This window comes from Tenebrio molitor, chromosome 2, assembly GCF_963966145.1.
Source record: "Tenebrio molitor chromosome 2, icTenMoli1.1, whole genome shotgun sequence".
Classification (NCBI taxonomy): Eukaryota; Metazoa; Arthropoda; class Insecta; order Coleoptera; family Tenebrionidae; genus Tenebrio; species Tenebrio molitor.
In genome coordinates this window covers 23,138,759-23,160,665 of record NC_091047.1, presented here as the reverse complement: position 1 = coordinate 23,160,665, position 21,907 = coordinate 23,138,759, and the positions used below count along the sequence as shown (strand labels likewise).

Here is a 21,907-nt window from a genome sequence, read left to right as displayed (position 1 = left end):
CGGCACAAACCAATGAACAGTTCGGCGTAGAACTGTTCGGAGTAAATTACTCCCTCTTGGAAAGCAGCTAACGCCTCGCTGAAAATTTGGGGGCGTGGGGGAAAAGTAAATCGAAACATAAAATCAATCCAAAAATTTTGAGTGTTCAACAGATCGAATAGAACCCAAGATTGAGAAGCTCCGTGGAGTTTATTCTAGCGAGGGAAAGGGAACACCCGGAATACCTAATGCGTGATCGACAGACTCTGTTATGACGTCAGGAGTAACTTTTGCGGGGGGAAAAATTCAAACGATTGTTTTAAATGGGGACGAGGCAACCTCCTAAACGCATCTCAGTTTTACCAACCTTGCACAGATTAAAGTCACTAGATATCTAGTGACTTTAGCACAGGTGTACCAACAATCTATGAAAGAAGAGCGTTATGTTAGTAAAATCACGGTCATCTTGATTAAAACGAGACTTCAAAATATTGTTGGAAAAAGGATCAAAAAGCTCAAAATTCGGCGAAGCTTCACGAGCGGAAGGCGAATTTCAACTTATTTAAAATTACCTCGGAAAACGGGTCAACAACCATTGCAATATTAATAAACTAAATAATAAAAATCAAATTGTCCTGAACAGGCCTCCTTAGTAGTGGTTTATTCCTTTGAACATTCATACCTCTTTTATGAATCTACAAAATGTAAATACAAAATATAATAATAAACGATACACGGTAGGTGTGTCAAGGTTTATCCATGTGTATTTTCCATATCGTAATTAATTAGCAAATACAAAAACAAAACTACACATATACAGTGTCTACATAATTATAAGTGATTATTTTATACAAATAGCATATAGATACACAAGATAATTTAGTTAATAAATCTACCTAAACATTGTAGGTTAAAACTCGGGCGTCTCGCCGGTCCCCCGTTCGACTAGGCGATCCTTAACGTACCGTCTTACAAGTTTTCCAGAAGATCGGAGAGACCCGAGGAGGTCAGTCGAAACGACTGCGCATCATACGTCAATTAATCTATCAGAATTATCTAATCTACTGCACAATGCACAGGCAGAACTAGGTACAGAGCATGTGATTCAGTACGAAAATTCCTTTTAACTCTAAAGCTGTATTTACATTTTAACTGTATGAAATCCTTGTCCATTTATAAAAACCGAGAAACGTTTAAATTGACTTCTAAATTCTTACAGCTTCACTGCTCACCAACCCGCCTCGAAAAACAGGTCTTACTATACCATACACATAAATATATAATTAAAAAAAAATCAAAACTAATTCCTTATAAAAAATTATATATATAATACAGACTTGAGATTAAATTAATTAATAGTTTACAAACAGGTTAAAGTACATAAGCGTTTTTGTGACATCCACTGGCCAGAACAAAGAAAGAGGCTGAAGTGCATCATCCACAGTCGGTCAAATACAGAATTGCACTTAAATTGCACGCTACGCACGAACACCAACATGAAAACAAGAAGAAAAACATCATCTGAAACTGTGGATGTTTTATAATTAACAAATGTAAAAAAATATCGCACAAGTCATTTATTTATTTTCACATAAAAGTCATAAAGTAAACGTCCCCAATAAACCGGAGACCGAAATAAATACATAGGGATAATAATTTATGACGCTGATACGCTCTATTATAAAATACAATTAAAAGCTAAATTCATCATTAATAACTATGAATTGGAAACGATTTGTTTCATCATTAATCGGGCGGGGCAAAGCAATGAGCGGCCGAATCCGAATCGTCGTCTTAGGCTTGGTTCCAGTATGAGGTTTGGTATGGCTGTTTCGCACCACCCTTGGCCGGGTTAGAGGTTTGCGAACGATTTCCGCTGTTGTTTCCGGAGTCCTGTCAACAAAAAACGACACCGTTAATGTGGCGAGTCGGACGGGACGCGGCACGCTTCCCCGACCCAAAACCCGCAACCAAATCGAAATCCAACGACAAAGAAAATCATAAAACAACCATCCATACAAGCTGATCTTACAAAAACTGGTCCAACAACGTAATTAGCACTCATCAAAACAACATATTATTATTGTCAAACAAAAAAACACTACTGGTTGGTTAGAAACAAAGCCTGCAACAAACAGCAATGCACAAACACAAAAACTTAAGGCATGGTGTGTCCCGAGATGACTTACCACGCGTCGGCCTTGGTGCCTGACATCCATCTACAAGCAAAACAAATCTAAGTAACCAAAAAGTTTGTGATTCATGCTGTTTGTGATCGAACGAATCCAAGTCGCATCGGAGAAAGAAGCGGTTCAAAATAAAGTGACGCCAAAGAGCATGCATGATTATTTCAACAACATAACGGAACATAACTTCACGACGAATTCGTTCTGGATTTTACACTTTCATCTCGACCGTTATCAAGTTTTGTTGGCTCGCTCGAAGAAATTCTCGAAAATACTGCAATACGACTCGTATGCTGGAAACTTTTCTAGTTTACCATTTTGAAATGCAACGGGTACTTTGGGGTTTTTACTGCGGTATTACGCTCACTCAAGTCAACCTGGTGGTCAAGTACGCACGGATTGATTCACCTCTGTGACGAACGGTCAACTTTTTAGTTCCGCTACTGAAATGAAAAGTTTTTGAAGAGAAGTTTGAAATGCCAGTTACTAACGCAAAAAAAATATTGAGAAAAGTTTTTCTACTGGTTCCAAATGGAATAAAAACAGGAAAAAAGTGTACAGGTAACCGACTGTAATATTTTTTTTAGAATTTGCGTTTAAATACGTCTATAAACGTCAGTCAGTAGGAGTCGTTTATGGCTTTATAAAAGTACACTGTACTTGAATGAAATTTTTATCAATATTTCAGGGTATTACACCAAAAAACTTCCAATATTAATGTTCAAACTCTACTTTTTAACATCTGTTGCATCCGTTGTTACCTTGAATTACCAATTAATACGAAATTCCCTAGAATTTGAAATTTATTTTTTTTATTTAACAATTAAAACAAGGGTGCAAATTCTAAAAAATAACATAAAAAACTGGTTTTATAAGGGTATTGGCGCACTCGTCCCATAGAAAACCCCCTACGGGTCGTTTTCTACTCATGCGCCAAATCAACCCTTATAAAACTCGTTCTTTAATACACTATATTGTATTGAGATATAGTTATTTCGTAACAAAAATTAACTGAATTTCTTAAATTAATTTCAACAATGTTGTAACGCTGAATTGTCAGAAAACCGACGATGGTATCGCCATTTCTTGCGCAACTGAACTTTGAGGTGATCATCCACGGTCAACTTGAGGAACATCTTTACAAGCAAATCTTAATTCGGAACTGTAGTGTTGCGCACACTAATCTTATTTATTTATGAAATTTCTAAACAAACTTCTTTGCATTAAAAAACATTTCTTTAAAGCAACTCCTTGTAATCCGTTAAAACCATGAATTTGTATACTTTTAATTAATCGATAATTTCCCAAAGACGACGAAATAATATGCAAGGGTCGCAAATAGGTGGTGCAGAGCAAATGTGTAGCTAGAGTCCGCCCGTTCTAAGACTAGCACACCAATAAACCTGCGTTGATGACAAATTTGAGTCGGACCGAGTCCACTTTTAAAAATAAGGGGTATTCTACCTGCGCAGTGGCACCCGTGTCGAAAGTCCAGTTTCGGCGATTCCAGATTCATTTACGTCGAGCTAAAGCTTTCAGGTATAACCAGAATAAAAATGCCCAAATTCAACTCGTAAAATTGTCAAAGCAAAAAGTTTTTGTAAAATTGAAAAATTTATCCGATAACAAAATTAGGGGCCAGTTTACAGAAGCGAAATTAAGTTAATCGTAATTAAATGCGAGATTAACTGAACACGTGACCAGATTGAACCAATCGAATTTTCGGATTCATGGGTTAATGGCATATTAAAATTTAATTCGAATTAAATATTTAATTCTCTTTCTATAAACTGGCTCTAGGTCTTGTTATTTTACCTTCGTTAAAAAAATTTGGTTTTGTTATTTTACCTTCGATGGGATCCTTTTTACAATATCTTTTTTTTAGACATGTGATTTCAAGTGCGCACACGTTACGCCACTGGTAAGATTCTACTTGTCAGATTCGCATGACTCAGTGTGCTACTCTTAGAACGGGCGGACTTCTTAATTGTATTGCCAACTTAAACAGTCATTCTTGATCACCCGGTACATTATTAAATAATTATATTGGGTGAATCAAAATGATTGTGGATAAATATGGCAACTATGTACGAAAATTTATGTGGCAACTGAGTGGGTGGAGTAGAGTTGACATTTGTATAACATTTCATGTGCGTGCACTTAATTTTTTTTATATAGTTTGTCTAGCGAGAGATTGGTTAACATAAAAATGACTAAATTCTACGTAGAGAAAGTAGTACCATTGTCTAAGTAGTCTAAGTTCTACTTAGACAATGGTAGTACCTAACGCACGTAAACCTTGAAATATATCATTCCAACAGTAACATTTTTGCTTTGAAATTATGCTCTAATAAATGTATTTTAATGCATTTTGTAGTGTTGGGTTAATTCAATAAAATTTAAAATCTCCTCCCAATCTCTCGCTGGACGAAGTTTACCATTGCACATTGCCTTGACAATTTTCAAAATTGCGCGACTATGAACTGTCAAAGAAATGTCAACTCTATACCTACCTACAGAGTTGCCACATAAATTTTCGTACTATGGCGGACAATAAATTTAGGCCGGCCTATCATTGGCTTGACATCAAAATGTGAAGCTGGCATTATGTTCAACTAACCCCATTTTCGATTTTTGTCATTCTTGTCATCGTGACAGCGATAATCAAAATTAAAATTGGGAAAAGAAGCGTGCACCAGAGAGAAGTGCTACTACAAATCAGTTATGCTAGTGCGTCATGATCTGTAAGTTACGAAAAGGGCGAAGGAAACGCCAAACAGCTTCAAAACCTTCAGTTTGACAAACTGACACATCAGTCATAATGACAATAAATGATGGCTTGCATTGACTTTTTTGAAATTTCAGAAATTTGCCGGCCTAAATTTATTGTCCGCCATAGTACATACCTAGTTCCTATATTTATCCACAATCATTTTGAATCACCCGATATAATCATAAATCTGAATTGAATTCATTACGAAAAATTAAAAAAAAAAAAGTACAATCGATTCTCCCCATTTTAAAACACCACTCTTACTAAGCAGTGCTTACTGCTTAGTCAAGTCAAAAAATCTTAAAACCATGGCTTTTACGGAATTCAAGATACGTTTAACTTCGATCAACACTCGTTTTATCAGAAACTACTACTGAAAACAAACGAATAACAATGTAATATCTTGTTCTTACTAAACCTTCGGTAAAACTTGATAATTCGAGATTACTATATAAAAAATCCACTCGATCTATCACGGTAAAACCTGCACAAAGTCGGCAATTTTATCAAGAAATCCACATTAAATGACGTCCCCTGTCCTTTCCACCGGTGAAGTAGAAATTTTAGATTGATAAACAATAAAGTAACTCGCGTGTTTAATTGAAGTATGTACACCGGAAAATTTCAATCGAAACATGAATTACCTGATGAAGAGGCTGATGCATCAGCTGAGTGGAAAGTTGTTGTTGGTGTGGCGTCATCGTCGGTATGTACACTTGCGGTGCGTAGCCTGTCCCGCTGGGCGCCAGCCCTGCGTTCTGACCACCGTGCAGTGTACCGGCGAACGGCGGTGGCGTACCGGAATGGAACCCTTGTTTGTCGTACGACTGTTGAATTATTGAAACATTAAAAAATTATAATATTTGAAATGTTCAAAACAATCTACTCACGTTAACTTTCCCTAGAGCTGCGTGCGACTTGCCGTACATGGCGGATAGATCGTTTCCACTCGAACCTGTAGAACTTGCGTTAACACCGCCTCCCTTTTGTCCTTGGTTATTGCCAACGTAACCGGTTTTGTTGTAGTCCTGCGTCTGGCTTAACGTATCGTAACTGCCGTAACCCGAACCGTACGTCGCTGGTTTCGGGTACTGAGTGCTGTTGCTCGAGCCGTGAGCATTTGTAGCAGCCGGCAGTTGCTGAAACGAAATAGCAACTTAAAAAAAAAGCAACGCAGAGTACACAAAACGGAAAAAACAACAATACAATGTTGAGTTCACGATGATTTCGTGTTACAATGTTGTTTTGCGACAGCTTTTAGAAAAAAGTTACAATACGACGACCTCCACTATGCATACACACTTTGTTGTTAAAAAAACAAATTTATCCCTGCGTTGGATGCTGGGTAAGGGGGCGCTCACTCCTTTAATTTTTTTATTTGTGCAGAAATTTTGGGTTTTTCCATCCAATTTATCCTACAACAACATATCCCGTTTAAGGAAGAACTGGAGTAACAATCTCAGCAAAAAGTTGCGGAATTCTTATAATGCTATGAAACGTTTATTACAAGGAATCAATATTTGAAAAAAAAGTTTTTAATTTTTGGAAACGAATTGTAATCAGTTGCAAGCAAATTTTGTGTTTATTTTCTTGATATTTAGATAATTACTTACATGTGACTTTTCAATCTTTTGACTAAGACTGTACGTAAAAGTAAACAGAAGCACACTGAATTCAATTTTCATTGCATTTCTGTTAAAGTTCTTAACGTAACTGTAGTAAAACGTGTGATATGAGTGTAATATTGCATACCGACGTCAATTATATGCATTTCGTTCGCTTTTTATTGAAATTAAAACAGGTACATAACCTCAAAAACCGTGTTTTTCAACATATAATTAGCGATTACATGGAAAATCCTCGACCAACTTTTTTTGTAAATGCATTAGAAAATTCTACGATATCGATACTTTATGTGTGAAAAATTGGCCATTTTTAAATATGTTTTTTTTATCAATTTATATACGAGCATTGATCGATTTCTCATAAGAACGCGTGTAAAATATCCCAAAACTTTAAAAGGTAATAACTTTTAAATTCCTGGATCAAATTTTTTTAAATTTGGCACAGTACTTTAGCATGGATTGAAGGACTATTGTACCAATTTTGAGCAATTTTCACCATTTTTCAATGTTACTCCAGTTCATCCTTAAGGAAGGTACTTAAAAGTGAGCAATTTCCTCATCTGCGAGCAATCATGTTGCTGCAAATATTGGGCATAATTTTGTTTTAGTATTACAAAAAAAAAAAAAACAAGACACGTGACCAATAGTTGAATATAAAAAATGGACCCCGAAGCGGAAGCAGGGCTTTTGGCAATTATGAAGAATTGGAGCAAGCTTCAAATTTACAAGAAGATAATTATGTTTATCAACAGAATCTTCATATGATTATTCATCATGTGAAGATTCTATTGACAAACATAATTATTAAACAGATCCCTCCCTTTCTGCACATACGAGGGGAGTTTGATAATAATTGCGGCTAGAGTATAAGCAAATTGTTTTTATCAATGAAAATATTTTTATTTTGCGACATAACCTCCTGAGACTGCAATACATTTCTGAAATCGACTGTACAGGGTATTTCACGAGTGATGATGATCTCGATGGAATTGAAAATGCAACCCACACTACATTTCAGAAAAAAAGCTGGCTTTTTCGAAAATGTATTGTGGGTTGCATTTTCAATTCGGGCTCATTGTCACTCGTGAAATACCCTGTACTACAGGATTATTCACGTAAGATGACGAGCTTAACGAGGTAAAAATGCAACCCAAAAGACAATTCACAAAGCAATCTTGACCCCTATTACATTATCCGGCATTACCATAATGCACATAACACAGACAGCTTTTAATGAATGTCAAGTTCTAACAGAAAAATACCTCTCTCAACAAATTATGAATTAATAACGATAAGCAATTAAAATCACAAAAGTAATAGGCAAGATCATATCGGTTCTGTCATCATTCCAAAACCTTTTCAAATACTAAATACATATGAACGAAAAATGCAGTGACAGATATACCTTTCAAATTAACACAGGTGATTCTAAAATAAGTTTGGAAAAAAAACCCGGTAATTGGTAATGATGAGAAGAAGTCATAGACAAACAAATTTTCTTATAAAAGTTTTTTCGTTTTCGAGATACAAATGATTGAAAATTTGGTCGAAGTTCCTAGTACGCTGCTGAGTTAAAAGTGATTACCTGATTATCTTGGTAGTTTAGCAACAATAATAATCAAAGGTGCCCGTCAGTCACAAACGTAAAACATTACTCCTCTCGATCATTTCTATAGAAACATTTACAAAGCAGTGTGCTTGCACCTACGACTTTATTGTGGAGTCGCTGAAACCATGGTTGCTACTTGCTAATGAAATGAACAAATTCGGACAAATTTTCCTTATTCATAGGCGTTGAAAATACCGAGCGATCGTTTAAAAAATGAATCGAGTTTGCTTTGGAGCCTATGCTATAGCATGGGTTGCCATAGGTAACACGCCTCGATTTATTTTTTAATTGATCGCACCGTACAAGGATATAGGCAAGGCGGTCTCTATTTTAACAGGCCAGGACACTGGCTGTGTTGCCAAATTTCTTAGTGGGCCATTCCATAGCATCCTGAGTTTCAAAAATATTGGCACTTCCATAGAAAGGCGATTCATTCAAAAATCATTTTGACAAGACAATTAATTGTGCAATTAATTTCAGTAATTGAAAAAATAAACATGCCACACAAATCTTGCGTTCCCAATTGCAAGTCAGATTGTGCTAGAAGCAAATCTTCCTACGTTACCGTTTTCAAATTCCCATCGAAGAAGATTAGAATGCATGAATAAACTGGCTCGTTAACAAGACTGGTACCGAAAGGAAGCGTCTCAGTGCGACTGTAAAACCACTTTCGGCACATGATGTTTATTTTGAAGACAATACATCTTAGGAGATTTTGGATGACTTTGAAATTAATAATAACAATGCGAGTGACTTAATTATGATACATGATTTGGAAGATTTGAAAGTAAATTTTGAAATGAAAATCGGAAACACTTTGAAGGAGTTGAGTTGTTTTGTATTTTTTTATTTCGAAATTGTTAGATATTTGTTTTTCCATGTGATGCCCCTTAAGTATCCTGATACCTTCGCCCCTTTTTTACTTGTACTCTTACGTCTGTAGTGAGGTCTTTGTTGCTCGTTCCATTAGGTCTAAAATCCATTTTAAATTATAAACCTGAATTGGTGGTAGGGTCCATACACCCGAGTGGGTAGCTTTTGCAGTTCTTATTTATTTTTTGTAACAATTCATACTGCACTTTTATTAGTCTTTAATAGTCTCTGTGTACGACTTCAGAAAAAAATCTTGTCCTGAGCTGTACAGTGTACAGGTGGCATGAGTTGGAATTTGCACTGGAGCTAATGCAATCACCGTGAACTAAAAGGAGTTCTATGTTCATTTTGGATAGGATACTTGTTCAGAATACAGGACTCTATGAAATTTTACTAACAATAGCTATCTTATAAAACAGAATACACATAATTACCTTGACTTGGACACCTGACATACTTTGACTGAAGTAAAATTGCAATAGGAGAATTAGAAAAATCTTTCAGTGATGATTGACTGACAGCTGACAATGACAAAATAGTGAGTGGCAGTGAGTGATCCAAAAACTTCAGAACTAGTAACTTTTTTCAAAAGTTGGTGAAGCAACGTTGCCAGACGTTAGTGGGCCATTCCACAGACCACTTTCTGAAGTCAGTGTCACGGCCTGTTAAAATAGAGACCGCCTTGATATAGGGTGTTACCACCGGCCTCCTGGAGCGGTCGAACTGTCGAGTCCATCTTCGGGGCCGGTGTCGAGATTTGTTGACCGATGCCGTTTTAACGCCGGGGTAGCAAATGCACCCCGTCGAAGAAGATGGCCGTTTCGTACACCAGCCGGTTTACCCGGACCGTCAGGCTGGTTTAAGGGAGAGGAGCACTCACTAAAGAAACAACCTTCTCTTCCAAGGGCAGGTAAAGAAGTGCCGTGCCGTTTCCGGCCGACGTAGACTATTTTTAGAAAGTTGGGACCAAACGCGACAAAAGAACGAGCGGGGGTGGTTTTGGACCACCCAAACAGCCCACGGGTAACAAGGGTAATTTCCATCCTTTTGATTTCGCCTCCAAAAGTCTTTTATGCAGAATTCGTTTGTGTCAAGGATACTCCACTTTTTTTTTCCAAACTTATTTCAGAATCACCCTGTACATATTTAGAATACCTACTTGGATTCCCGATTTAATTTTTAAATATCAAGACACAATGAACACTTTGGAGTGTATTTTGGGTTGCATTTTTACCTGGTCAGGCACGTCATCTTATGTGAATAACCCTGTATAGTCATTGTAGACGTTAAAAAATAATCTGCGGATTTTGTTGCAAAATTATCGCTTGCGGCGGACATCATCTCTTCTGCGGACCAAAATTTTGTTCCACGAAGCTCCTTTTTCAAATTGGGGAACAGGTAGTAATTGATGGGAGCCAGGTCCGAACTATACGGAGGATGTTCAATTTTTTCAAACCACAGCTTCCTTTGCAACTTTAGCCGTATGACAAGCCACATTGGGTCATATGCATAAACCATTAGCAAATGCTTTTACTTGTATTAGTGAGAGATACAAATACATGGACTCTATTAGATAGAAAAAGACAAACATATAGTATAAGCAAATGCTTATTCTTATGCATACTACCCATTGTCTTGCAACAGCAAAATTCCGCTCCTCGTTTTTCCAAAACAATAGAGATTTACTTTGAGATTAAAACAGCATATAAACTGCATTCATTGTGCTTCCTTTTGGAAAGTAGTCGATTAGCAAAAATTTCTCAGCGTCCCAAAAATTGTAGCCATTAGTTTGGCTTGCACCCTCTGGCGTTTAAATTTCCGCGGTGCGTTTTCTCCTTTTTTTACCCATTGCATCGATTCCCGTCCTTGTTGAAAAAGACGAGTCCAACGTTTAACCGTGGCATAAGAAGGAGAAAAGTTGAGGTATGTCTCGGTGAAATCCTCAAAAATTTCTTTGGCCTTTTTTCCTTTCTTCACTAGGTATTTAATTACGGCTCGGTATTCGGTTTTGAGAACTGTACTTGATTGCTTGATTCTCCTTACATCGCACCACTTAGTAATTTCTTTTTCGAAAACTATTGTCACAATTTTGACGCAACTACACGCTTGTTATTAGAAAACAATTGCCTATGCGTTGCCATGAAAATAAATTTCGTAACTAGATCAGGCTCAGTAATTATCAAAAAACCCTGTGATTCAGATGAAGACAGCTCTAATTCCACAATAAGGTCTAACAATGAACCCTATTACATATAAAGACCACAAAACTCTCTGGAAAATACATTACACACCAAGAAATGGCCGCATTCGTAACATTATAACAAATCTGTCTGGCGCGAGACAAACAGCAAAAGATGCCAAAACTCCATACGAAATTGGGAAACTTCTTTGTGCAGTTTTCAAAATAATAGTAGTTTCGACTAACAAATATCTGGAAAATATCCATCCTAACTAGTAAAAATATTTGCTAAAACACATTTCGCTTAAGATTTTTCAAGTAAAACTACAATTTTGCATAAAAAACTACAACAAACTACGAGTACATCCGCGACTGATAGTCAGGAAACACAGCGCGAGCAACGCAGGGTTAATAAAAAGCACATACTTTAAATATAGCACCTAATACATAAGTTAGGTTATGTAGATGAACATTGCTGACAACTAAATTATTTTGTGACTAAACAAGATGGCTACAAATTTTCGATGTGTTTGTTTTTCACAGCTTGCCTTGACCAGAAACTTTTTGAAACGTGGTATGTTTTATTGTCTGGTCAAGAATTTCCTTTGAAATATTAAATGTGAAAAAATTATTAACAATGTGTGTGTGTCGCTTTCTGGCAGCAGTTCCGTATTGTAACGTGAAAAATCGGTTGTAAAATAAATTTAGAAAACAACGAATAAAAAGAGAGATTTCGGCGAACTCACCGTATACATCGTCCCGAACTGGTAGTTGGGGAAAGTGTTCAGCGCGGTGAAGAAATAGGGATGTCCAGCGCCGGCCAGTATAGGTTGAGCCTGATGTCCTTGTGTCAACGTGCTCGTCTGCTGCGACAGCGTCGACGGTACGGGAGACGCGTTGTTATCACCTCTCGTAAACCTTCCGTCAGAGATCGAATAACCTACGTTGCCCAAAGTGCCGTCCCTTACGGCGGCCAACGTCGTCGGAGTCTGGTAACTCATGTCATAGTAGGGAGTCGTCTGAATACATAAACGAACTTGTCACTCTATCAAAACGACTTGCCCAGTTAAAAAAATGATTATTAGCAAGCTCTGCCGTATACACTTCCAGGGACTAAAGCAACAGAATTAGCTGGACCACTTGTTAAGTATTCAGCGAATTATGTACATAAAAAACGGGTGAGTCATCTTGATGCCAATGAGTGAGAAGAAGTTTATACACACGCACATCGATCTGTTGTTGTCGACGATTTCGGCATTTGTTTATTTCGTTTAGATTACTCGAATCTCGTCGACAACAACGGTGCAAGCCAAAGCCAATCAAACCCTCACAAAAGACACAACAGACAAGACAACGAAAGCCTGATTTATTAGGAAATGCAATTTCGGTGTTCTTCTGTCAAACAATACACTTTGTTACTTTGCACGGTGTTATCAAACTGTACAACATCAAACCCCCACCATCATCAATTATGTACAAACTGGTGTCCCAAAATGTCAACAAAACCCAAATAAATACACGTGTTTCTTTAAAACCTAATTAACATTTTCATTAGTGCCAATAAATTATATCCAAATCGCCAAAAAACTTTGCAGTGTTGATTAACCTGAACCCCAAATTTTTATTAACACATAACTTCACTTTAAGACAACGTTCGGTAACTTCCAAATGTTGATTCATAAAAAAAAAATGATAAAATGTACTCAAAATTAGAAATAAAAAAATTAAATTTCAGTAAAAATTGTTATATCCTCATCAATTATCCATCTTCCTTAAAAATATTCTACATAAATAAATCACTTTTAGAGCCGATTTCACCAATGCCAATTAACGTTAACTGTAGGTTAAAATGCTTCGTTTGTTACCTATTGTTATAACAATGTTTTCGTATATTTTAATCTGTAGTTAAATTTAACTCACGTTGGTGAAACCGGCCCTTAGTAGAATAACTTTACAAAATTAAATAATGGCAACTCACTAAATTAATCACAAATGTAAGCAAGCGTTCTCCTGGAACGATTATTTCTGTCATATACCACCACACGTCATCCAAACAGTATACCAGTGTAATAAAGAAACTTGAGATCGGCTGGTTGCAAACGACAAAAACCTAGTTCGTAGATTGATTCATACTTTAAAATATATTTTGACTGAACCTAATCCTGTGCGTTACATCTAATTTAATCCTGACAAAATGCCGTCAGCATCAAGATCTAAGAGTTTCAACCGAGCGACAATTACAACCTGTACGAATCAAGTTGAGAGTCGGTTTTCATTTTTCGCCACCAACTGATACTCACTGTTTCTTAATCCAACTGTATTTCTTTAGCTTTAGTAACTGGCCTTGAAATCACAAAATTTATTATTATCACTAGTACAAAAGTAAAATAATAAAAGCATGGCAAAAACTGAAGCACAATTTAACCAAACAGCAAAAATTTAAAAATAACTCATGTTTATAATGTTAACAAATACATCATGACGTATGCCCCGGACACAAATTCCAGAAGACTACTTTTTTTCAGTAATACTCACGTCACACGCATGGATTTTGTGTAAAAAATGATCAGCTTCAAAAATAACATATCACTCGAGTTCTGATAAGTCCATATCGACGCTCATTAAACACCAACACAATTAAAATCATCCGCGTGAGAAATAAGTTTTTCTCAAATAAAAAGAAATTATAAAATCAACGCAAATTTTTCCCCCAGTTTGGACCAACTCGATACATTTCGTTCTTTTTCGTCATCGCCGTTCAAGGTTACTCAACGACCAAACCTAATAAACCCTCTTTACGAATTTCGATCTGTTGTGCATTTCCACATTGGAGTGAAGCCGCTATTCCCACACATAGTGCAAACGCATGCTGCCGGTTGATTAATTACTAAGCCCATTATACACACCATATGTGGTAGCCTTTGCTGCAACATTTGCACTTCTTCGTACGAATAGACGGGCGGTTGGAAATACGGAACTTGTCCCATGATGTAAGGCGTACTCATTACCGGTGCCACGCCTGGGGGTATGTTTGAAACAACACTACTGGAATTCTTGGCAGCTGAAAGTCAACACGCGCCCGTCAAAAAAACCCCACCGAAAAAACTCCACCACCAACGTACCTAACGTTGTCGTCGACTTCGTAACCGACACCGTCGACTGTGACAAGGAAAGAGCGGTCGTTGAAGTCACATTGCTCGACGTCGTCGTCTGCGTGTTACTGACGGTGTTGGAAGTGTTGTCGTAACCGCTGTCTTTTCCGAGTTTGTGGTTACTCGCCGAACTGTAGCTGTTGTACTGGCTCGTCGTTGTGTTGCCCAAATTTGAACTGTTGTTCAAACCTTGAAAGGAGAACACAAAATGTACAATTAGAGACGTGGCTGCTGATATGAAAAAAAAAAAAAGATACGTTCTGTCACACCAAGTTGCAGTTACACACTGTTAGCAAAAATTTAATTTTGTTAAAACATTCGAGCCAAAACACAGACTTACCTGCGTTAGCACCGTAAACTGATTGACTGGAATTTTGTTGATAAGACTGATTATTCGAAGGATATGAATTAGCCTGACTGATCGACGGAAAAGCACCAGCATTTGTGTTGGACTGATAGGACGCCGTCGAAGAATAAGCGTTTTGATAAGGGGTGTTGTATGGCGTCCCTTGATTGTTGGCGTAATTGCTATTTGCCTGATTGGAAACGTACGAGTTTGATGTCTGAAAAATTTCAAATATTTAAGCTATGCGAACGGTAAAAAATATATATTTTGATTTTGACTGAACGGTAATCAGGCTGCCTAACTCACTCTTGTCGGGAGACTCCGCAGCAGGGACATAAACAAACGGTAAAAAACTTATCGAATGTAAATTCCAAGCCGCTTGAGAAACCCTTCAGTCTCGTCATCGTTTCATCATTTTAACCGAAAAATAAATTAACAAATTCGCACTGAAAGCTACAGAACATGAAACAGGAGGCGGTATTTTCACCACCGCTGATTGAATCGGGACACAAATTTATTCTTTTGCGATGCAAATCTCGACACAAAATTTTCTCAAATTCCGAAGACAAACAAAATTCGTTGAAATTTCAATAACGGTCGAAATGTCATCCGTTTCATGTTTTGCAACGCGCGTTCCAACTTTTAACGCAATTTAAAAATTAATGAAGCGCCACTTAGAAAATAGCATCCAGACCATAAAACGATCCCAGTCTCTAGGTCTGAATGTTTTTATATGAACACTACAACATTGCGTTTAATGATAGAAAAAATAATTTCACGTAATCCGTGTTGCAGATCAAGTTAAAACTTGGAACACGCATATTTGTACCTTCATTGGCGTCAATTGAGAAACAAGAAGGACCGTACCTGCGTTCCACTATACGTCGAAGTATTGTACGTGTTTCCTTTTTGCTGGTAGGAATTATACGTCGACTGTTGCGAGTACGAGTGGTTGTCTCCCTGCTTCGCGAGTTCCAGTCCCGACGGCGTCGCGGATGGCGTTGCCGCGCTGCCTGTCGTCGAACTTCTGGGGGCGCTGTTGTAGGCATTTGTTAAATGTTCGCTCGTTTGTGGAATGCTATCCGAATTGGTAAGCTGCACGAAACGGACAAGATTTACAAATAATTCGTCCCGCTCCCGAAAAATCTGATTGACTTACGCTCTGCGATAACGCCGAGCTAATACTGCTCTGGGTAGTTTTTGGTGAATATGCATCAAGAGTGGCGTTTTGATTCACTGTGTTGAGATCCATGGTGCCTGCTGACGTTACGGCCGCGTTATCCAAACCTGTTGGATTAGTTGGACCGTATTTACCGTCGTTCACGTTGTCGAACGAGTTGGTATCGGACATGAAATCCATCGCACCGAACTGGACGTCCAGGTAGCCAATACTGCTGTTCAGATCTCCAGGCATTTCCACTGCGCTAGCAGGAATCTACAAGCGATATTTACCATGAAAAAATAATCAAGTGATGCGAAAATGGTGTGAAGACTGCAAAGTAAAAAATAAATAAATAACAAAAATCTGACAAATCGACCATCGATGTTTTAGTTATAGACCTTTTAGATGTTGCACGTGCACGAAAAATATTCGTTAATTATTGTCAAGTTAGTGTAGCATCACGTACTAGCCGTCTATGAAATGATCAATAAATGGTTTTTAGATCAGATTTAAAAAAAAAAGACAAAAAATAAAACGACTTCCAACAATGAAATAATTGGAAATAAATAAAATAAACAACCCAACCCATTCTGTTGAGGACAGAGATAAAGCAATAAGCCGGCGGTAAATTAAAATCAACTAAATTCTCAGTGAAATCACAAAAAAAAAAAAACAATACATATGAAATGATAATATCCGACGTTTTTGTGTTTTACCGGTTTTAAAACGTCAATACATTTCGTCTCTACAAAATGAAAATTAATGATATCATTACAGTCTGACGTCAGATACTTAAATATCAAGGAACAGTTTTTCTTTAGCATATTTTTTTTGTCATTTTATTTTTATTTATTACTCGTTCACGTTAAAATTGGCAATTCATTTAAATTATCCAAACAAACACCACATGTACATGCCACCCCTACTTACAGTACTATTAAAATAAATTTGTAATTATAAATTTGTTACTGATTTGTAATAAATAAATTAGCAAATGTAACGTTGAATTTAACGCAATTAATAATGGTACTCCCATTTCATACTGAAAAAATATGGTATGGACTAGTTCGACGAAATTTAAACCTCTTCCTGTCGAAACTTTAAATTCAAAAATAAGATGGTCTAGAAAATATCGTTGTATAATTCACGACGGGATAAATCGTCACTTACCGATGCCCAACTCTAAACTCTAAAACAACAAACGCGGAACCTAGTCTAATATGGCGGTACGGGCGGTACCTACTATCTTTCGGCTTACATCTGTTGAGTCGACGGTACCAGCACGAATGAAGAACGAAAAATACAAACCTTGGACGGTGGTGGCACTCTGGCCCTCTGGGTTTTAGTCCGTACTGGCTGTTGGGCGGGTTGCGGTTCGGCCGTATTCGGATAGTTATTGTTCGCTGCCGGATAAGAACTGTTGACATATGCGTTCGGGGAATTACCGTACTGCTGGTTATTAGAGTAAGCCTGAGAACCGGGCGTATTACCCGTGTTATAAACTTGGGTCGAATTTTGAGCGTGATAAGTCTGAGCGGTGCCGTACTGCTTGATGTTATCACTATTCTGCTGTGTAAGTTGGTTAAGGTACTGAGTCTGTGCGGCGTTCAGAGTTCCTCCGATTTGGACGGGACTCTGTGAAGGCAACTGAGGGGCCTGCGAGGACATCTGGAGACCCTGCCCCAGCTGTTGGCCAGCATTGATCACGGCGTTGTCGATCGATATGCCGACCGCAGGTTCGTTCATCACCACGTCCATGCTGGGCGCGATGCTCGGCGTGAACACTTTCGTGTCAGCAAGGCTGCCCGTGTACTCTTCGGTCGTCCACTCTTCGGGACCTGGAAAATCGTCCCAATTTTCTGAAAACGACAAAGTCTACATGTGATTTCTTGCACCACATTTTGGAGAACGAGTACTTCTGTTGCCACATGAAACGAAAAACGCGAACAAACAATTACAGTACTGTTTATCTATCCAAATGGCAGAAAAAACCAAAAGACCTGGCATTTCTCCAACGAAATTACCAAAATTCTACGCACAACAAACCTTCCGCGATGTGATCACGTAAATCATCTGAATAATCCTCGGAAACCATCCGAGTGATAAATGAATTCCTAAAAACCTTGCGGTATTTTCCAGTAATGAAGGCTTGTTAAGAACGCGTACACGATTATTAATTAATGCATCCGGTTCGAATAAAATCACTTTATTAAATACGAATACCATTCCAAAATTGAAAAATATCGACTTCTCTCGATATACGCTCCGAATAAGTGAACTGAATTTGAATTTAATTAACGCATTTACCGTGCCTAACTTTTTCAACTTCATAATTAACTGGCACATACGTAACTCGCAAAATCGATCTGTTTGTATTTCGCATGATAAAACACACAAAACATGTTGCACACTTTATAGTAATCTACCATTACTGAAATACTAGAATTTTTCGAATAAATACTTGGAAAACTTTCTCGACAACATTTATTCTGCTGTAGATATCCTATTTTTCCAAAAACTGTTTGTCAAACAATAACGTGATGATTGTCCTATCGAACGCTCATTTGTGGAATCAAATCGTGTTTTTACGTGACAACTGACACAAATGGACACTCAACGCTTATCTCATGATGACAGCTACACCAACAAAAGAAAAACATTATTCTTCTGGAGAAATTTTAAAACCACAACCACCGTTTTTGTAGTATTCTATCGATTGTTTTTTCTTTTCAGCTAGTAAATGAATGACTGCAATTACAATAACTATCTGTCTACTTGACTCCTAATTAATAAATGTAAATTATGAAATTATTTACCAATCAAGTTTTAGTAATTTTGACCAAATATGTATGTGCGCTGTGTGGTTCAAAACATTTCTCTGATTGATTTGATGTCACTTGTGTAAACAAAATATGTAGTCGACTGAAGTTCGGTAATGCATGTTCAACTTCGATATTTTTCCACGAGCAGCAAAACAATTGTAGTATTATTCACAATGACCACAGTAAACAAGTATATCTAACTATTTAAATTTTGATACGCTAGCGCTATTATCAAAATTTTAAATTTAAGAAAATTACCGGCCAAAAATACAATGTGAAATCAGTTAAATTATCATGCCTGTCATTCTGCAATTAAAAAGTACTAAAGTTTTCTGGTAATTTAGTTAAAGCAATATTTCATAAAAATACGCGTGTCCCACTCCTTTCTGATAATAGTAAAGCGTCGTATGAATGATCATGAACAAAAATGTTTTCATGATTTAGAGCACTCTTGTAAAAACTCAGCAATCCACCGCAAAAAGGAGCAATTTAACGGCAGCATAATTTACCTGGTGACATAACGCGGGTCAACTTTTTTGCTTTCAAACCCATTTCGCCGTGTTTTTTGTAACAAATTCCGCATCTAATAATAACGATGATTTCCTCAGATCATTTAACCAGACACCTGACCACAATGTTACCTGTATGGTTCGTGGCGGCCACCGTGCTGTTGTCCCACGTGTTGGAATTATCCCAAGTGTCGATGGGCTTGTTGTACGCGTTACTCCGGCTCCCCCGAGGTGGGTACCTGCCCCCGGCTCGTCCGCCTCCCCTGCCGCGACCGCCGCCGGGACCTCGGGTCGACCCGCCTGGCCTGCCTCTGCGGTCTCGGTGGAAATCGGAACGGCCGCCGCCCTCTTCCAGGTTGCGTTCGTTCTCCTGTTTCTCTCGACCGCGCCAACCCCGACTGTCGTTGTGTCGACCGTGCAAACGAGGAGGGCCGTTCTTGTTGCGCGGTTTGTCCTTGTCATTGCCATTTCCGGTTCCGACGCCGCCGCTGGGCTGGATCTCGCTCCACTCTTCGCCGCCGGCGTTCTCCTCTGCCTTGTCCTGTTTGCTTGCCGACGCCTGTCGGCTCTTTTTCTTTTTGACCCTAGTTTCCCATTCGCCCTGAAGGCGAAAAACGTCACATGAATGCAAGTTTTTTGACATTTTCGACGCAAAAAAATCCAGTTTTAAAATATGTATGTATCTCAAGCGACACATTTCATCCGACAAAAATCCCTCCAACTGTCATAATTTACATAACCTCACATCAAACGTCACATCGAGGAAAATTTCTGCACACGTGTCTGCAAAATATCGCAAAATTTGTGATAACTTTGAAATGCTAAGAAATTCACTTGTGACGTACATTCTTTTTTAAACTAAATACAAAACCGATAACAATTATTTATCATTAATTTTTACGAATGAAATGAAATGATTAAAAAAATTGAATTAAAGTGTGCTATGACTCATTATATCTATGAGCAAACAATTATGGCCACATAACCTAACTACTTGGCAAATGTCAAAAAGTAATAGAGAAATACTAATCAGATGGGTCTATCTCGTAGTGTCATCTTATCAACATGTCAACAAGTTAAAGCAAGAAATAATAAAAATCAACCATCACATTTACAACCCAAATTAATAAAAAAGAAACAATGAAAAACCAAGTTCCATTTCATTGTTTTGCCTTTCCAAACTCAAAATCGCCTTTCCAATGACAAAAAAAAAAAAAAATCAAATCTATTTTACTCACATGGCCTATGTCCTCCAAGAGCATATTCATCGCCGTGTTTACGTCGCCATCACACTCGTGGAGAGCAAGACAGACCTCCTCTTCGGATCGTTGGGACATTTCTATAAGCTGTCTGACTTTCTCTTTGATCGAAGGGTCTTCAGATTTGGAGTGTGTACTATCTCTGTTTGCTTGCTGTTTGTCGGAACCTTTACCTATGACAAAACGGATAAAATCTGCGTTTTTCGTGATTGTTGCGACTAACTCACCTGTGTCGGATTTTTCTGATTTATGTGTTTTATTGTCGGTCTTTGACCCTTTCCCACCTTTGGAGGTGGTTCGATTGCTCGAACTCATGATTTGTACAGTATGTACAGTGTACTATTTACAAACTATCTGCAACAAGAAATGATATCAAAAACTGCGGCGAACGACGATTCTTCTCGAAACAGATGAATCGTGAGGAATTAACGCACTCGGTGCGAAAACCGGGGACCGAAATTTTCCGCGAGCCCCATAAACGGCCTTCGCTGCCAAAACAATAACAACAATGTCACCAGAAGTAGGTGAGCATCCAGAGCGCGTCCACGATCTCAAGTCCGACGAAAATAAGAACAAATAATATTTCCACAAAACATTTCTTGCGAAATAACTTGATTTTCCGGCTGGCCAATGTTATTACAATGGCAACACTGTTTGATATCGTACAAAAGAATCTTCACGTTGCACCGATATTACGCGTGACATAAAGCAAATCCGAGTAGAATTATGCGTCGATGGGGTTTTCCCGAGCACGAGTTTTGCATCCATGGGGCCCTGAAGCGCCGATAACTGCTTTTATACCATGTGGAGGGACGCCATTTCAGAGCTTGTAAAGATAGCAGTTCGTGACAACTAAACAGTATAAGGAAATTCACGCGAATTTGGTGAGTAAAAAGTTGCTTTCTCGTCGAGATCCGCATTTAAATCACGTTACAAAGCACAATACCTTTGCAAGCACTCACTAACAAACTTAAATCAAGGGAAAACGGGAACATTAACCATACCTGTATAATTCAGTAAAACCACAACGCACTAGTAGATGGTCACGTGATCACGTAAAATGGCCGCCGACCGTCCGGCAAAACGCGCCAAATTACCGACCGAGGCGGGATGCGGGATGGGGAATTTCAATTTGTTCGTTTCTTCACTACATCTCGTCCTTCCGTTTCGAAATTAAAAAATTTTCCTATTTACAATTGTGAAACTATTTGCAGGACGAAAGGCGGATCAACTGTGTTTAAATGTCTAGCAATTTTGGATGGCGCTAAAAGTAATGTGGCGTTTACGGTTATTTTCAAATTTAAATAGTTTAAAAGTAAATGGCGTGGACGTGGCTAAGGTGCCTACTTTTCTATTTATTTACCTTTAACTGTTTTTATTAATTAACCGGTATTTTTACAATGCACCACACAATGTTCCAACTGTAAATGTTT

General features: G+C 38.0%; 2 protein-coding genes across 7 annotated transcripts in view; one reads left to right on the top strand and one right to left on the bottom strand.

Annotated features, from left to right (window-relative positions):
* Window positions 1–721: 721 nt before the first annotated feature.
* Window positions 722–21,628, bottom strand: lig (lingerer). 6 transcript variants are annotated; one of them, XM_069039030.1, is made up of 15 exons: window positions 21,479–21,628; window positions 20,702–20,828; window positions 20,454–20,647; window positions 19,348–19,816; window positions 17,193–17,743; window positions 15,882–16,157; window positions 15,590–15,817; window positions 14,717–14,939; window positions 14,347–14,565; window positions 14,131–14,285; window positions 11,971–12,243; window positions 5,829–6,077; window positions 5,583–5,765; window positions 2,169–2,198; window positions 722–1,872 (listed from the first exon to the last, which is right to left on the bottom strand). In XM_069039030.1, exons 2-15 carry the CDS (start codon window positions 20,787–20,789, stop codon window positions 1,774–1,776), a joined length of 3,237 nt encoding a protein of 1,078 aa, XP_068895131.1. In that variant the 5' UTR covers window positions 20,790–20,828; window positions 21,479–21,628; the 3' UTR covers window positions 722–1,773. The 6 variants fall into 6 exon arrangements, with proteins under 6 accessions (XP_068895131.1, XP_068895136.1, XP_068895134.1 ...); XM_069039035.1 differs by having other exon boundaries at window positions 11,971–12,213; XM_069039033.1 differs by having other exon boundaries at window positions 17,193–17,722.
* Rfk (Riboflavin kinase) overlaps window positions 20,964–21,907 on the top strand; it is a 35,829-nt gene continuing 34,885 nt past the window's right edge. Inside the window, exon 1 of the mRNA XM_069039065.1 lies at window positions 20,964–21,358. The gene's annotated coding sequence lies outside the window, so the exon portion shown is untranslated. The remainder of the gene's footprint in view (window positions 21,359–21,907) is intronic.

Bases quoted from the DNA above. Each gene is read 5' to 3' on its own strand.
- lig (XM_069039030.1), bottom strand. From the start codon at position 20,789: ATGAGTTCGAGCAATCGAACCACCTCCAAAGGTGGGAAAGGGTCAAAG. The intron at 14,940-15,589 runs GTACGGTCCTTC...GAAATTTTTCAG, and splicing joins CGACGTATAGTGGAACGCAG to ACATCAAACTCGTACGTTTC. The intron at 14,286-14,346 runs GTACGTTGGTGG...GTTGACTTTCAG, and splicing joins GAAGTCGACGACAACGTTAG to CTGCCAAGAATTCCAGTAGT.